This window comes from Gouania willdenowi, unplaced genomic scaffold, assembly GCF_900634775.1.
Source record: "Gouania willdenowi unplaced genomic scaffold, fGouWil2.1 scaffold_429_arrow_ctg1, whole genome shotgun sequence".
Taxonomy (NCBI): Eukaryota; Metazoa; Chordata; class Actinopteri; order Blenniiformes; family Gobiesocidae; genus Gouania; species Gouania willdenowi.
Window position 1 is genome coordinate 100,373 of NW_021145190.1, and position 13,609 is coordinate 113,981.

A 13,609-nucleotide genomic window follows, 5' to 3' on the forward strand; every position below is an offset into this window, starting at 1 on the left:
AAAAACACAAAAAGTAAGGAGGGTTTAGCAGTGCACTTTTTGCCTGTTTTTACACAGATAATAAAAGAACCTCCACTGCCCTGAAGACAAACTTCTCTCTTCAAAATGAGCCCTCCACCAAACATACATACATACAGTGGTATGCAAAAGTTTGGGCACCCTTGTAAATGTTCATGATTTTCCTTAATAAATAATTGGTTGTTTGGATAACAAATTCCAGTTAAATTTATCATATAGGAAACAAACACAGTGATATTTGAGAAGTGAAATAAAGTTTATATGATTTACAGAAAGTGTGCTAGAATTATTTAAACAGAATTAGGCATGTGCATAAGTTTAGGCACCCTTGCATCTTATTGATTTTAATACTCTTAGCACTAATTATTAGAACTCAAAATTGTTTTGGTAACCTCAGTGATCCTTGATCTCCATACACAGGTGAATCCAATCATGAGTCAGGGTATTTAAGTAGGAAAATTCTAGGTGTTTCCTCTTTGCATCTTCTCTGATTAGTGGCAACATGGGAGCCTCAAAACACCTCTCAAATGACCTGAAAACAAAGATAATTCAACATCATGGTTTAGGGGAGGGATACAAAAAGCTATCCCAGCGATTTAAGCTTTCAGTTTCAACTGTGAGGAACATTGTGAGGAATTGGAAGACCACAGGCACAGTTCTAGTTAAGGCCCGAAGTGGAAGACCAAGAAAGATCTCCGAATGGCAGCGGCGCAGGATGGTGAGAACAGTCACAGTCAACCCGCAGACCAGCTCCAAAGACCTACAACATCAGCTTGCTGCAGATGGTGTCACTGTGCATCGTTCCACTATTCAGCGCACTTTACACAAGGAGATGCTGTATGGAAGAGTAATGCGGAAAAAGCCTTTTCTCTGCACACGCCACAAACGGGGTCGCTTGAGGTATGCTAAAGCACATTTGGACAAGCCAGCTTCATTTTGGAACAAGGTGCTGTGGACTGATGAAACTAAAATAGAGTTATTTGGGCATAACCAGGGGCGTTATGCATGGCGGAAAAAGAACACAGCATTCCAAGAAAAGCACTTGCTACCTACAGTAAAGTTTGGTGGTGGTTCCATCATGCTGTGGGGCTGTGTGTCCAGTGCAGGCACTGGGAATCTTGTTAAAGTTGAGGGGCGCATGGATTCCTCTCAATATCAGCAGATTCTGGAGAACAATGTCCAGGAATCAGTGACAAAGTTGAAGTTGCGCCGGGGCTGGATCTTTCAACAAGACAATGATCCTAAACACTGCTCAAAATCTACTAAGGCATTCATGCAGAGGAACAAGTACAACATCCTGGAATGGCCGTCTCAGTCCCCAGACCTGAATATTATTGAAAATGTATGGTGTGCTTTAAAACGGGCGGTCCATGCTCGGAAACCATCAAACCTGACTGAACTAGAGATGATCTGCAGAGAAGAATGGTCCAAAATACCTCCCACCAGAATCCAGACCCTAATTGGAAGCTATAGGAAGCGTTTGGAGGCTGTTATTTCAGAAAAAGGAGGATCTACAAAATATTAAGTATTGTTTTCCTTTTGTGGTGCCTAAACTTATGCACATGCCTAATTCTGTTTAAATAATTCTAGCACACTTTCTGTAAATCGAATAAACTTTATTTCACTTCTCAAATATCACTGTGTTTGTCTCCTATATGATAAATTTAACTGGAATTTGTTATCCAAACAACCAATTATTTATTAAGGAAAATCATGAACATTTACAAGGGTGCCCAAACTTTTGCATACCACTGTACATACATACATAATACTTGCTCCAAATATTTTTTTCATGCATTTTTCCGTGTAGAGTGGACCTTTAATCACTGTCAGTTGTATTTCAGAGTTATCCATTTTTCCATCTTTTTGTATTAATATTCGATGCATCCCTTTATGTATAAAATTAAAAAAATGTTTATATATATATATATTATTTTGTGCTTTGGCTTTTCCACACTTGTGTTTTCTCTTGTCATTATTGCATTTGTCATTCATGTGTTCAGGATATGACTAGGTGGTTTCTGTTTCCATTAAAGGAGTTCCTGCTTGTTGCTGTTAATAAATGACCTTGTAATGACATGTGGGACATATTGTTATAAATGAGCTTAGAATCAAATGCTGGGTCAGCGTTTATCAAGTCTTTTAGTATGTGAAGCAATTATAGTTTAAGAATCAATAATTTTAGCATAGCAGTTCATATTATCCGTTAAACATCTTGTAAGTGCAGTATCTATAAAGAGCCAGGAGGTGGTGGTAGAGTTTTTTATTTGATATTATATGTGATGCAGAATTACTTGTCTTTTAATTCTCCTTTCGCCAAATGTCACAGTTCTTTAAATAAAGCCAACTGTTGCATGACATGTCACAACATAGTGTTCATGGGAAATGTAGGATTAGCACAACCAGCAGTGTTGCCAGATATATATTCTGTTTAAAAACCCTCAAATGTATTGACAGAAAAACAGCCCAATCTGGCAACAATAACTTGTCACATCGTTTCTTGCAGATTCAAACAGACGCAGTGGTATGTGTCGTTCTTCACTAATATAGGATTATTAATAATAATAATAATAATAATAATAATAGTAATAACAGCAACACTAAGATAAAAACATAAAATAATCATGATATTGATCCCTGAAGGGAAATTCCATAATAATAATACAATGAGAATACCAGTAACTACAATATTAAAGGAGTGTACAAGGGTTCATTAGCATGTTAGCTCAGCTTCTGTAACATCTCACAGCTTCTCCATCAGCTGCTCTGCATTTCATTATGAGGTGCATTCACTTTCCCCAGCAGAGTGTGGGAAAATAGAGTCTCTATAGGAAACCCTAACATATGATCCCTGATATCCAGGTTAGAAGAGTGCTTAGATTGATCAGAAAGAGCTGAACTAGTTTGATCTAAAACACTTCTTTATCAAAGTCTCCTCTTTACAGTAGAATATATTCAACCATTAGCAGGAGGCAGAAAATCCCAGGTTGAGTGAAGGCAGCACAGGTGCAGGTGGTTAATTGTTCACCCTCTCCTCTCTGTGTGACCTGACTCACTTTGACTTTCACACGTCATTGAACACTAACTAAACCAGATACACAGACTCATTGTGACCCTGTATTGACTGTGTTTGGGGCCAATCAGCATCACTTCTAGATTGTGGATATCCATCAGATGGTACTATTGATATGTTCAACAGTGATAAACAGTGAATGAAAGCTGCTTCAACTGTTTACTGTTATTAATAATTAAACTTCACTTCCTTATTAAGAGATTTTATGAACTCACCTGTTCACTGGTGTTGTGGATTATCCTGCAGCTGCTCCCAGGGTTTTCTCCAGTGCTGTTGAGCATAGGGGACCCCAATGTTGTAGTGATGGCGCCCCCTACGCTCCGTTTTCAGCAACGTAGGGAGATTTTCTGTTGTTTTTTCATTTTTTAATCAATACTATCGTAATAATTGTTGCACACTTGGACACAAAGGGACTTCCAGATGTTCACGGGTTTTTTAATCTGAATAATCCAGAAAGACATACATCAGCCTCACCATCTATTTAATACAGGCGATCTGGACGGATGCTCCAGTCTTTACCTGAGGACCCCTGCAGCCCTTTAGCTGCCCCTGATGCTGCCTGTGTGTATGTAATAACTGTCCATGTATATAAGCTCTGAGGAGAGCAGACAGTCTGTTCTCCTCAGAGCTTACAGACTGGAGAACACCACCATGTAGTAGTTTTCATTAAAATCCTACATGTCCCATGATTCTTAGCTCTTCTCTGTAGTCCTTGTTCTCCTGGGACGTGTTTTAAAGGTGTTTCTACTGTCGTAGCTGGTCTGTCAGTCTCTCCTCTCATGATGAAGACCAGGGATGGAGCAGCCATTTATAAAGTTTATTAAATTAATTTACTAAAACCATGATAAAGCTGTTATTAAGTCAGTGATTCTCAACATGTGGCTCTTTTTTTGTCTTCATTTTAATTATTATTTCCCCAGAAAACCTTAAAAAGGGAAACTTTTTAAACCCTTTTTTAAATCCTTTTCTTTGGCTGTTTTACAACTTCCTTTGTCCAATTTTTGTCACTTTTCCAAAAAATTTTTTTTATTCTTTTTCTTGTTTTTTCAGATTTTTGCTCCTTTTGCCAAAAAATATCTCTCTTTTTGACACTTTTATTAAATTTTTGTCTATTCTTTAACCATTGTTAAGCACTTTTCATCCAAATAATCAACCTTTGGCAAAATAAATAACACTTGTTTACTTTTTTCCTACATTTTGCCTCTTTTTATTCCACATTTTGCTCATTTAAGCTACCTGTAACCATTTCATACCACCTGTTTCCTCTTTTTTGTCATTTTTTTGCCACTCTTGACTGTTTTTGGTCCATTTTAGTCCCTTATCACAATTTTCTTGCCACTATTTTGCCACTTTTGGACCATTTTTTACCACTTGTTATTCATTTTTCATCACTTTACTCATCACTGTTAACTCTTTGTTTACCTTAGTCAAATGGCTGGCTGTGATTGGCTGATCACCATTCAATCAATCTAACTGGATCAATACATTATCAACAATTGATTCCTCTGTAAAAAGTGAGGGAGATGATTTTTAGTTTTAATTAAAGTGGATGATGTAAAAAAGACAATTATTCTGAAATGTGTCGGTTTCTGAACCATTTTATTGTTGATGTAACAAAGATCTTAGAACTCTCACATTAACAAATAAATGACTTTGATCACCGTGCTTTCCTTTTGTTGTCATATTGGAATAGTTTTTGTAACGTTACACAACAGATGGATTCACTCAGAAAACAATATACATACATATATATATATATATATATACATATACAGTATATATATAATCTGCTGTGCTAAAAATATTGACCCCCTAAATATAACCTTTTTGTTTTAGTATTTATTACTAACACACAACTACAGAGATTACACTAAACTAGAAAAATAACTTTTTTTTTTTAGAGTGAATAAGTGAAATATCTTTTAAAATATAGCTTGTTTAAACAGATTAAAATATATATTGTTCAGTGCATGTTTAATAGTTTATTTCTTACTTTATTAATATAGTTTAAGTGAAGGCACAACACGTTTTTTTTTAAAGAAAAAAAACTTTATTCACATTGTTCCATTATTACAAGGTTTCAAACAGTTTTAAATGAAACTTTAGCCTGGAGGTGTGGAAATATATTCAAATGTGAATGACTATAAATAATAATAATAATAATAATAATAATAATAATAATAATGGTAAAAAGTAAATAATTCAGGGTTTTAAAAAGTAAAAAGCCTAATTCAACATCTCTTTCTTTTTAAAAAAACGTCACTTCCGGTACGTTTTTAGTGATCTAGCACCATAGCAACAGCATAAAGCATGATTATTGTTTCCGAAACAAACAAATAGATCCTATACATAAACTGAATAGATACTATATAAGTTAAGGATACATTTCTCACTAGTATCCTTTACTATTTCTCACAAAGAGAGGAAGACAGACAGGGGAGACGAACAAACATGAATGAGATGAACTGTGTGTGGAACATGTTGTGAGTGTGTGTAAGTTTGTAGTTATAGAAGTATGTATGTGATCTATTGTGGATGAAGTTTGCTGATGAAAGTTCATTCATGTACCTTGAAGATGATGTCAGGGTTGGACCTGGAGGTGCTGTTTGAAGAAATGCAGTAGGACGTGCCACCGTTGAGTTCTGTTGCGTTTCAACAGAGTATAGCCCCTTCAGCCGTTCCAGGCGGTTCTGGCCTTCACAGCTGGGTTAGAGAATGGCTTGTGGCTTACCCCAATGGGTCGCAGGCCGGGCTTCTTTCGGCTGTTACGCACGTCACTAGATGCTGGATTCGTCCGAACCAAGCAGTTGTTGATTCCAAAAATCCAACTGTTTCAACTAAAAATAAAATGAAATAAATGAAAAGGTGGGGAAGGGAAACGCATTGAGCATGAAACGCCAGCATCCCAAAACTGAAATTAGGAGCGGCTTTCTTCCTTTTAAAAGCTTATCTTTGGGACTTGCCCCCCAAGAAGGAAACTTCGTTGATTGGTTTAAAGTTGCCAGCATCTCAGCTGTCTGCCCTTTGGGTGTGTCTGGGGTGTGTGTTTATGTGAGACAAAGACAAACAGGAGGGATGATTCCTAGATTTACACATAAACCGTAATAATGAGTTCAGCATATTCAAATAATCTTTTCAACATCATATCTTGAAATATCATGTAATACGAAAGAGTTTGATACCAAACACGACTGGAAAATAGCCTAGTATCACTTTAGGAACCGGTTAATGAATTTTATTTGTAATTAGTCATAAACATAAATGTCAAAAATCATGTTATGCCTCTTCTTTACTATATGGTTGCAGTAGATACCTCAAACTTTCTTTGTTCTCCCTTCTTCACTGGGACACATCTCAGAGAAGAGGCCTGGAAAGTGACATCTCACCACAGGGGGTCAAAGGGTCAGTGGGACAGTTCTGTGATCTTACAGCATCCCAAAGTTATCTGTTTGTAAAGGAGGGAGAAGACGGATGTTCTTCCCCCATGTGGAGTCGTAAAAAGAGTTCGTACTGAATATTTCAAAGAGTTGAGTCAGTCTTTTCGGCTACGGTATTGGGTTCAAAGGCCGCATAGTGGGTTAGCTATGCACCTCAAAGTTACAGGGGCAGTTATTGTGTAAACAGTTTGTGATAAAGAAACAGGCTCCTTGGTTAATTCCTGCTAGGAAGAGGTTCTTTAGGCTTGATGTGGTTTGGTTCCCTACACCCACATACACAAAAATAAAATGTACCACAATTATACTCAACATATTTTAATTCTTTTTTTTAATTCAACTTTTATTTCATCACAGTCCAAACACCAAATGTGAAACTTCTTTAATGAAATGTTTCCTCCCACTGTTGAGAAACATACATGTTAGGTTGGATGGAGTGTGTAACCAACCTGGAGAAGTGAATGGTTGCAGAGAACAATTGAATCTATTGTTGGTGAGACTTCATCATGACACTGATCATTCACTTTGATTGACAGGACAGATGATCAGAGGTGCTGAGTTTTTACCACCATGGTTTAAACCAGGACTAAAGTGTGGGTGTAGTTTATGAGTGAAGCAGCAGTGAGTGAAGGAGTAGATCAGATCTGCTGCATCTACATCATAAAAGGAGACCACACCCTCCTCATAGTCCACAAACACACCCACCTTCTCAGGAACACACTTCAGATGAAGAATGACTGAAGGATCTTCATATGATTCATACACATTTCCATCTCTGAGTGCCACAGTCCATAAACCATTCTTAGGACTCAGAATGATGTCTCCCTTCCTGTTGATGGATTCTTTAACCACTCCTAAATCCCAGTCAGTTTTTCCTTTAACCTGAACCTCAAAGTAAAATCTACCTGAACTGAAATTCTGCTTCCCTAAAACATTAATACATTTAAAAAATCTCTTTGGATTATCTGGAAGGTTCTTCCACACATCACTGCAGTAAACTTGTTTTCCATCATCAGACAGGACAAGGTAAGGATGAGCTGTAAGAGGATCAAGAGTCACATCTACTGCAAACTGCTGCAGCCTCTTCATCTCAAACATCTTTATCGTCATCATCTCGTCACTGAGTGTGTCCTCCAGCTGAGCCACAGCTCTCAGCACAGTTCCTTCATATGATGATGGATGGACCATGACCTCTGTCCAGTCCTTGGTGGCTGGAGGAGCTTTCAGGGAGCAGAAGTGTTGGAGGAGGTGGTCTTCAGAGTGGGAGAGCTGCTCCACCTCAGAGCTTCTCTTCATCAGCTCAAAGATTTCCTCCTCCAGCTCTTTGATCAAACCTTCAGCCTCTCTCTCTTCTGCTTCCTGTTGCTCCTCCATTGTCTTCATCAGCTCCTTCAGGCCTCTTCGAACAAGCTCCATCAGAGCAATGAACATCTCCACACCTTCAGCTTTCGCTCTGTCTGCTGCTTCCTTCCTGATCCTCACTGACTCTCTGATCTCCTCCAGCTTCTCTCGTCTCTTTTGGATCATCTGCTGAAGATGCACTTTCTTTTCTTCAAACAGATATTCTCCCAGAGGGACTAACTGGTGACTCCTGTGCTCCAAAACAGAACACATCAAGCAGACACGTGTCTGATCGCTCTGACAGAACAGCTCTAAAGGTTTGCTGTGCTTTGTACACATCATAAATTCCAGGTTCTCCACAGGCTGCACCAGCTGATGTCTTCTCAGGCCTGATGCTGTCAGATGAGGCTCCAGGTGAGTCTCACAGTAGGAGACCCCGCAGTCCAGGCAGGACTTAAGGGCCTTCACTTTGGTTCCAGTGCAGACGTCACAGGGAACTTCTCCTGGTGCTGCTGCTTTCTTCTCAGATTCACGTGTGAACTGAGAAACCATCTCACGCATCATAATATTGACCTTCAGCTGAGGTTTAGTGCTGAACACCTGATTACACACGGGACACCTGCTGGTGGTACTGGTGTTCCAGTGTGTGCTGATGCATGTTTTGCAGAAGTTGTGTCCACATGGTGTGGTGACTGGATCAGTGAGCACCTCCAGACAGATGGAGCACAGGAAGTGATGTTCAGACGTCCCACTGGAGGCAGGAGACATGTCCACAAACTGAGGGACAGAGACAAGCAGCACATTAACAGGACACTCTCATTGTTGTGGAACGTTCCTTTACTAATGTTTCTGAGTCCATCTCATTGAGATCACCTCTAGTATTTAGCATTGATTCAGTCATCCTGTAGTAATGTGGACAGTCGGCTGTGCCTCAGCAGCTGAATGTAAAAGTGCAATAGTTTGAATGTTTAATGTTCAAATTAGTTCTAAAGTTCTCTCGTATTGACACTGGAATTTTTCTAAATTATAGGTTAGATTTTTTGCGCATTTATTTTAATGTACAATCTTTTTTCTTTAAAATAACCAATATATTGTGTAATAACAGACTGAAGTTTAACAGCACAAACCTTTAAAGTCTGCATGGACCACACACTACATTTAACAGTGATTTTGTTTGGGAACAAATTAAATTACTTTACTTGTAACTTATAAATACACGTAATTTCTGTGCAACTTGTGACTGAAATTCACCAATTGTGATTAATCATGATTATTTAGTCAGATTTGCAATTGATTGGTTATTTTTTAATCCATTCACGGCTAATTTATATTAAGAAAAAATGTGTTTCCCATGAGCAGTAGAGACCTTTCTTAGATTATATCACACATCACATGACTTTTAGTAGTGGGTGGTAGATGATGGAAACCAATGGCAAACTTTTTTTCAAAATGAACATTACATTTATATCAAACCTCATTTGGACTTGATAAAATGAAAGTTAAAGATATGGAAAACATCACGTCACCAATTCTAAACTTTAGTTCAAGTTATCTTCAATGTTCCTCAAATAAAGATATCTATGTAGTTGTAGATATCTGAGAAGATGTTTGGACTTGGCAGAAGTAGAAAGTTGTTATTCTGTTTGTTTTATTCATTTTTATATTAACTCGTCACATTTCCTGAGATGCAATTGCCGTTTGCTAAAAAGCAAAAGTGTTGATTATCTAAAAAAGGAAACAAATGGTTCATTCATTCCTAAGTCAAATATGTTAGTTTCTCATGTATGAATATCATTTCTCTTAACTAAAAAAATATGTTAATCTATGGAATTTTCAGTGGAATACTGGATTACAAAAATATTCAATAGCTACAGCCTTGAAACATATTGTAGACAATTATATATAGCATGTTGTCGGATGTGAATCCCTGTTTTAAATGTTAACAAAATGAGCTAAATGCAGAAACCAGTTAGAAAATCGTAACTTACCTTTGACGTTAGATGTCCCATAATTAAGCCCTTCAATGTTTAAAGGTGTTCCCATAAAAAGCAGCAGAGCAGCAATCCGTCACTTCCTTTCAGCAGCTCAATTCCAATGTTTCCTCAATTTACAATTTATATCTTGGGATAAAACAAAGTAATGATCACATAAAATTAATAAATACTTGTTCCTGTTGATTTGAGGCCAGTGAAATATGGGCCTGTCATAATACGTAATAATAATAATAATAATATGTAGCTTTACATGCAGTGAGACATTCCGTTATAGTTTCTGATGTATATATTGCCGCTAACACATACACACACACACACACACACACACACACACACACACACACACACACACACACACACACACTGTATATAATGATTCAATTCAGACTTAATGTTAAAGGTTAAAATGAACAAAAATGAGCTTTTATGACAAAGTCGTTCCAAAGATCGTTCAATATCAGCTCATTCACACAAGATTATTACTAAATATGTAAACACATTTGGATTAAAACAAGCAGTATTTACTCACTGGATTGTGGGAAATCACAAAATGAGTCATTAAAGTTGACATTATTATTAGAAACTCACTTTGGTCTCAAACGTTGCTCACTGATGACATCTGCTGGTCAACGTTAATCTATATTATTAAAGCTACTTTAGTCGTTTCTGACGGTGCACGGGGAGATTCTGTAGAATGGTGGAGATTCTACAGCTTTCATCTTAGCCTGAGTTGACATGGCAACCTGTCAACATTGAGCTTTCATCTTAGCCTGAGTTGACATGACAACCTGTCAACATTGAGCTTCCATTTTAGCCTGAGTTGCCATGACAACTTGTCAACATTGATCTGTTCGAAGCTGCCTTTTGTGATTAAATGTATGTCATATTATCATGGAAAGATCAAATATATTAAATTATATAATGCACACACACACATTTTACTCCTCATAGTGGATATACTGTATGTATGGACTGTTACATCAGGCATAATTACTACCAATGAGGGAGCATCTTATACAACAATAGAAAACTAATGAACATTTTACTCACCAGGGGGCGCTGTTGGCCAAAAACTTACATATAAGTCGCTTCATTGTATAAGTCACAGAGGTGTAAAGAGTACTGATATATCCTCAAGTAGAAGTACAAGTAAGTCATACATAAAATACTCAAGTACAAGTAAAAAAGTAAGTAAGTAAACAGTATTTAAAGTCAAAGTTACTAGTTTCTTTCACCCCCACAGTTATTGTTGGTTCCCTTACAGACAGTAAACATATCATGTAGAAACCAAAAAAGGAAAAAAAATGAAATCTTCCACAATTGGAATCTAATTTATTTTCCACAAAGGCATCTGTATTAAAATCAAGGTTTGTCAAAATGTAAATTAAAAAATAAATAAATAAATAATGGCCGTCTGCTGAGCATGGGCCTTGGCTGGGGTCCCGGGCAGGGGGCTCTCTGGGCCCTCCCGTCGGGGGGGTTGGGTGCTTGGTTGTGGGTGGGTGGAGGGGGCGGGATGCTGGCGGGGGCCCTTGGGGTTCGGGGTTGGGGTCGGTGGCGGGATGCGCTGGGTGCCCGGCTGCTTGGGGCTTCTTCGGATGTGTGTTTGTGGGGGCGGTGGCTGCCTCTCGGCCTGGGATCTTGGGGGCGTCTGGGGGGTTGCTCGGCCATGGGGGGGTGGCCTGGGGCTCCCTGGTCCCCACTCTTTGTGCTGGCCTGGCTGCATCTGCAGGCCCGGGGCAGTTCTTGGGTTTGCAGTAGCGGTTTTTGCACATATACTGGTCTACGATGCACTGGCATACCTTGGGTTGTGGGATAAAACTCATACTGGGCTTAACTTTAGACACGTTAATCCCAAATACCTGCTTTAGGTACTACCACTCACTCATTCCCCCTGTCCACAGCCACCACCGTTATAGCTAAGCGTCACACTTGTCACTATACTGACTTGTTTATACAACATAATAAGCACAATATATTCTACAACTTCACATCTCACCCTCACTGCAAAACAGTCTATTCTTCCCCACCCTTTCTATTTCCTACCTTGAGTCTCTCCTCCCTGCTCCCTTTCCCCTCCCCCTCCCCTTCCCTCTCCACTTAGTTGTAACACTGCTCTCCCTTTTTATATCCTCCCTATAATAAAAGATTTCTTACCCTTCCTTAGGGAGGGCTGGTGATGGTCACAATTAAGCAATAAAAGAAATCAATTTATTTTATTGCAATAACCTAACATGCATTGCTGTCTCATAATGATTGCACTGCTTGTAGTGTTGACCTTTGACAGCATGTGCAGACAAGTTAATGAAAAAGAAAAACTTTATCAGTGAACCTGCAGCGTAATTACTCTAAAATAGTATACCACCGCCAGGCAATCTTAGATTTATGAAAATCAAGCAGTTATAGTCCGATAGATGCGGCAACTCTAGCTTCAGATTGCTGTGTAGCAGCGGAGCCTCGTACCAGTGGTGTCCGCCAGCGGAGGAGACATAAGCGGTGTGATCGGAAACACGTACTGTACGCGTGTACACACAAACCAGGGTAGATAGTCTTTAAATCCTTAAAAAGGTAAAGTATTAAATGTGATGTAGCCAAATCTAAGGCCTTAAAAACTTTACATTTGAGAAAAATGGGATTAAATTAGAGAAATTGTAGCATTAAATATTGTGGTACGTCTCAGTGCCTGTGCTCTGAAGTGTTGTGGACTTTAAACACTCTCTGGTCTCTGATCATCACTGTGACAATTCTAATAATGTCAGCAACACAATATTTTAATATAGAATAGAAACACTTTATTAAACCCGAGATAAATTAATTTTCTCAGCTGCTAAAAACATAATTCTAGTGTTTGTCAAACACATACACACACAGGTTTTTAGGTTACCATAGCAAATAGGCTCACCCTAGAAATTATATATTATTTGTTAGTAGTTAGTTAGTTGACTTTACTGGCACTTATTAACACTAGATGGTTAAATTGCAATAAATGGGCTTGGGTTTTGGAGCCAAATGTTGTTTTTTTTTATAAATAAAAGCCAAAGGATACCAATGTTCAGATGTTTTAGTTTTCAATAAAGCAAAAGAAAGTCACTGAGAGATATTTTTTTTAGAAAAAGCCTGTTTTTCTCAGCTTTTTGCTCTGAAACTGGTGATTTGTGTAAAACTTGCTCTATTCAACGGCTGATTACAGAAGAAAACCACTGGCCCAGTGCACACGTTCAGAAGCTGATCGAGAAGCTCTGTGCGCTCTCACTCAACCACATCACCGTGGTTACCGACATGTCACCAGATCAAGTGCAAAGTAATGAACTTGTGAGGATACTTAGTGCAGGAAGTATATTTATCACATTTAACATTTAACATCCCTTTTATTGGGAAAATCTGGCAAAACTGTGTAAATAATTCTCAGGAAGTTATTTTTTTGTTGTCCCGTTTTCTGCAAACTTGGAAAATCAGAGACTATGTGTTGCTATCATTGTCTTGAAGGGAAGGTGGGTACTATGCCAACAAAGTGTTCTGTAACCAGGTACAGGAACAGCACAATTTCACTGAGAATAGGTAAACAATCCAGACTATAGGTGTCAAACGTGCTGGGGCACAGAAGCCCTAGTTAGTCCAGTGTCCAGAACCTCTGCCTATCACTGGAGAAACAGAGACTCAAATATTAAACCTATGTTTGTATTTTATAATAAAACATCAATCAGAAATGCTGAAAACATGAAACAACAATATTATGTATGTGAACTATA

The 13,609-nt window shown here is 38.3% G+C and overlaps 1 protein-coding gene across 1 annotated transcript; it reads right to left on the bottom strand.

The window, feature by feature from the left end:
- Positions 1 to 7,041: 7,041 nt before the first annotated feature.
- Positions 7,042 to 10,502, bottom strand: LOC114460334 (E3 ubiquitin-protein ligase TRIM39-like). The gene is made up of 3 exons (XM_028442265.1): positions 10,449 to 10,502; positions 9,855 to 9,986; positions 7,042 to 8,643 (listed from the first exon to the last, which is right to left on the bottom strand). The coding sequence occupies exons 2-3, from the start codon at positions 9,873 to 9,875 to the stop codon at positions 7,042 to 7,044; spliced, it is 1,623 nt and encodes a 540-aa protein (XP_028298066.1). The 5' UTR covers positions 9,876 to 9,986; positions 10,449 to 10,502.
- Positions 10,503 to 13,609: the final 3,107 nt, after the last annotated feature.